At 60.6% G+C, this 4515-nt stretch overlaps 1 protein-coding gene across 1 annotated transcript in view; it reads left to right on the plus strand.

Annotated features, from left to right (window-relative positions):
* Window positions 1-4515, plus strand: part of SBF1 (SET binding factor 1) — a gene marked incomplete at both ends in the record, with an annotated part of 107510 nt that overhangs the window by 43481 nt on the left and 59514 nt on the right. The window contains 1 exon segment of the mRNA XM_010002616.1: window positions 3625-3735. Coding sequence (XP_010000918.1) covers window positions 3625-3735 — 111 coding nt within the window.

Here is a 4515-nt window from a genome sequence, read left to right on the forward strand (position 1 = left end):
TGTGAGGGTGGTGAGAGCCTGGCCCAGGTTGCCCAGGGAAGCTGTGGCTGCCCCATCCCTGGGGGTGTTGAAGGGCAGGTTGGATGGGGCTTGGAGCAGCCTGGGCTGGTGGGAGGTGTCCCTGCCCATGGAGGGGGTGGCACTGGGTGGGATTTAAGTTCCCAACCCAAACCAGTCTGGGATTCCATGAACAAGGGCACTGGATTGATGATCCAGGCTCCCTCCTGTGTGACAGTCCAGCCCTGTTCTAGCCCCAAACCAGCCATGTCTGAGGGTCACACAACTCTCCTAATAAACCCACCCACATGGACCTTGTTCACTGCAGGGCTGGTCTGACACTGGCACAGGTGGCCCCGAGAACTTGTAGAGTCTCCATCCTTGGAGAGAATCCAAACCCCAACTAGACATACCCTGGAGAACCTGCTCCAGCTGCCCCTGCTCCAGCCAGGGTGGGACCAGAGACCTCCAGAGGTGCCACCAACCTTGCTTAGATGGGCTGGGGCTGTGAGTCTGCAAAGCCCAACATTTCTGCTGCTTGAAGCAGCTCCAGGAGGGACTGGAGAGATTTCCTCCTCCCCCAGCAGCAGCTCCTGAGCAGTGAGCACCCTGAGGGAACATCATGTGCTCCCAGTCACAGGGCTGTGAACACCAGGTTCCAGAGCAGGGCACAGCCCAGAAATAGAATCCCAGACTGGTTTGGATTGGGAGGGACCTCAAAGCCCATCCAGTCCCACCCCTGCATGGGCAGGGACACCTCCCAGCAGCCCAGGCTGCTCCAAGCCCCATCCAACCTGCCCTTCAACACCCCCAGGGATGGGGCAGCCACAGCTTCCCTGGGCAACCTGGGCCAGGCTCTCCCCACCCTCACAGCCCACAATTTCTCCCTCCCATCTCAGCTCCAGCTCCCTCTGCCAGCTGGAAACCCTTCCCCCTGCTCCCATCCCTCCCTGCCCTTGTCCCAAGCCCCTCCCCAGCTTTCCAGCAGCCCTTCCAGGTCCTGGAATGCTGCAGTGACAGTTGCATGGGACACTTATGCTCCCACCTGGGCCAAGGTGACCAGGACACCAGGACTGATGTTCCCTGGAGCTGGAATTGCTGCTCCTGGTCCCAGGCAGAGCCAGGCCAGCTGGGCCTCCTGCTTGGCCAGAGCTGGTCCTGCCTGGGGAGGACTCTGGAAGAACGTGGGTCAGAAGGTGTTTCCTGCCAGAGCTTCTCTCCTGGGGGCTGTGCTGAAGTGGTTCCCAGCCCCTCCAGGTCCCTGGCTGGGCTCCTCAGGAGGCCCCACAGTGTTTGCTCTGGTCCCTTGGCTGCCTGATTTCAAGCCTCAGGTGCTTGAATTACCCACCTCGGTGGGTTCTGAGGAACAGAGGAGTGAGAAGAGCACTGCAGTCCTGTTTTTTGGGCACACTGAGCTGTGACACAAATGTAGAAATGTCTCTGAGCAACCCTGGAAGGTCTCTTTGTTGCTCCCAAAAGGTCTGTGAGCATCCCCAGGTCTCTGAGTGTCCCTAGAAGGTCTGTAGGCATTCCCAGAAGGTCTCTGAACAACCCCAGAAGGTCTCTGAACAACCTCAGAAGGTCTCTGAGCATTCCCATGTCTCTGAATGGCCCCAGGAGGTCCATGTGCATCCCCAGGACTTGGCTCTTGCACTGGCTGAACATGAAGTGCAGCCTGTGCTGTCCCCAGCCCAGGGGTCAGGTTGTTGTGGCTCCTTCTCTCATCAGGTCTCTCTGTAGGCCAAGACCTGGAGCTGGTGCTCCTCTTGGTGGACACAGTGCTGGATCAGGGGCCTGCCACTAGCCTGGGACAAGGCCAGGCTGTCCCCATGTCACAGCAGGAACTGCTGGGCACAGCTGTGGGGCTGAGCTCCCACCCCCTGGGGCTGGGCTGGGCTCCATCCCTCAGGATCGAGGGGCAGAAGATCCTACCTGTCCCTCTGGCACTTGGGAGAAGGTGCCTGTTCCCACATCTCCTGCCATGTCCTCCATGGAGCCTCCAGGAGAGCAGCCTGAGCTCAGGGACGTGTGTCCAGGGACTTGTGTTTGGGAATGTGTGTCCAGGGATGTGCAGGATCTCACTCCTGGTTGGCTGGTTCCTCTCCTGGTCTCAGTGCTTGTGTTTAAACCCTCCCTGACACGAGGAGATGGTTTGAGATTAAAAAAGCCCCCCCAGAGGGTGCCCTGGGGGCAGATTCCTCCAATTCCTGATTCCTCTACACTTGGAGCTTGTGCTGAACCTGCCTGGTGCCCCCACCTGCTGTGCTGGGGCTGCTTCCATTGCCCAGTAGGACAGACTGGACCAGTTCAGCTGGAAGGGACCCACAACCATCACCTAGTCCAACTGTCCCACCACGGTGGGGCTGCCCAAGCCAAAGCACGTGTTGAGGGCACTGGCCAGATGGTGGAGCAGGGCCTGGCTGGGTGGAGAGTTGTGTCTCCTCCTCTTGGTGAGACACTTGGTGGGGAGAGCCTGGCCCAGGTTGCCCAGGGAAGCTGTGGCTGCCCCATCCCTGGAGGTGTTGAAGGGCAGGTTGGATGGGGCTTGGAGCAGCCTGGGCTGCTGGGAGGTGTCCCTGCCCATGCAGGGGGTTTTGGAAGTAGATGATCTTCAAGGTCCATCCCAACCCAGACCAGTCTGGGGTTCCATGGTTTTCTGATTGTTGTGGGTCTTGATGCAAGTTCTCAGGGACTGGGCATGTGTGGGGAGGTGGTGGAGAAGTCCAGCTGGTTTCAGTCACCTCTGCCCTTGGAGCTTCTGGACCCACTCTGTGCTGCTCCCACTGGGCTCCAGCCCAGGGACACAGCTGGGGAGGGTGCTGGTGGGGTTGGTGCTGGATGGGGAGGTGCTGGTGGGGTCAGTGTTGGTTGGGGAGGTGCTGGTGGGGTCAGTGTTGGTTGGGGAGGTGCTGGTGGGGTCAGTGTTGGTTGGGGAGGTGCTGGTGGGGTCAGTGTTGGTTGGGGAGGTGCTGGTGGGGACAGTGTTGGATGGGGAGGTGCTGGTGGGGTCAGTGTTGGTTGGGGAGGTGCTGGTGGGGACAGTGTTGGATGGGGAGGTGCTGGTGGGGTCAGTGTTGGTTGGGGAGGTGCTGGTGGGGACAGTGTTGGATGGGGAGGTGCTGGTGGGGTCAGTGTTGGTTGGGGAGGTGCTGGTGGGGTTGGTGCTGGATGGGGAGGTGCTGGTGGGGTTGGTGCTGGATGGGGAGGTGCTGGTGGGGTCAGTGCTGGTTGGGGAGGTGCTGGTGGGGTCAGTGTTGGTTGGGGAGGTGCTGGTGGGGTTGGTGCTGGATGGGGAGGTGCTGGTGGGGTCAGTGCTGGTTGGGGAGGTGCTGGTGGGGTCAGTGTTGGTTGGGGAGGTGCTGGTGGGGTTGGTGCTGGATGGGGAGGTGCTGGTGGGGTCAGTGTTGGTTGGGGAGGTGCTGGTGGGGTCAGTGTTGGTTGGGGAGGTGCTGGTGGGGTCAGTGTTGGTGGTGAGGACCCGCTGAGGGGTCAGACCTGGAGCTCTGCACCCCAGAGCTGCCAGTCACAGCCTGGTGACACCCCTGGGAGCCCCTCCCCGTGAGGCAGCCCCAGGCTGGGCCCCCCAGCTGTCCCCCCTGCTCAGCCAGGCTCTGCTTCCCTCTCCAGAACAGCCTGGGCCTCATCTACACCATCTACGTGGACGGGCTGAGCGTGTCCTTGGAGAACGTCATCGGGAACCTCCTGACCTGCACCATCCCCATCACTGGGGGGGCTCAGGTGGGTGTCCCAGCCCCTCCCTGCCTCTTCCCCCTTCCCTCTCCCTTCTCCTGCCCCAGCAGCTCAGGCAGGAGCACCAGGGAGTTCCTCTGAGCTGTGCTGGGGTTTGGCTGGGCTGGGCTGAGCGGGGCTGGTGGGACCCATGGGCAGGGTCCCCTCGGTGTGCTGGCTGTCCAGGAGCTGCCACCAAGCCCAGCTGCTGGGAGGTGCTGGGCTGGGGCAGGTGGTGCCTTCCCTGGTGCTTCAGAGTAGGAAGAACCAAGCCCTGTGATCTGGGGCTGCTCAGCTCCTGGAGCAGCTTGGGAAGATGTCACTGAAGGGTTTGGCTTGGAAGGAGCCCTTAAAGCCCATCTGGTCCAACCCTGCCATGATCAGGGACATCTTCAACCAGACCAGGTTCCTCCAAGCCCCATCCAACCTGACCTGGAATGTTTCCAAGGATGGGGCATCTCCCACCTCTCTGGGCAGCCTGTCTCTCACCACCCTTGTGGTAAAACATTTCTCCCTAATATCTCCTCTTCCAGTTAAGAACCATCACCCCTTGTCACACAGAATCCCAGAACTATTGAGGCTGGAAAAGACCTCTGAGCTCATCAAGTCCAACCTCTCACCTCACACCACCACATCAGCTAGACCAGGGCACAATTGCCACATCCAGCCTTTCCTTGAACACCTTCAGGGATGGTGCCTCCACCAGCTCCCTGGGCAGCCCATTGTCCTGCCACTGCAGGCCCCGCTGAACAGTTTGTCCCTGTCCCAGAGCTCCACTCAGCTGCAGTT

The sequence above is a fragment of the Chaetura pelagica genome, unplaced genomic scaffold (assembly GCF_000747805.2).
Source record: "Chaetura pelagica isolate M959 unplaced genomic scaffold, ChaPel_1.0 scaffold951, whole genome shotgun sequence".
NCBI lineage: Eukaryota > Metazoa > Chordata > Aves > Apodiformes > Apodidae > Chaetura > Chaetura pelagica.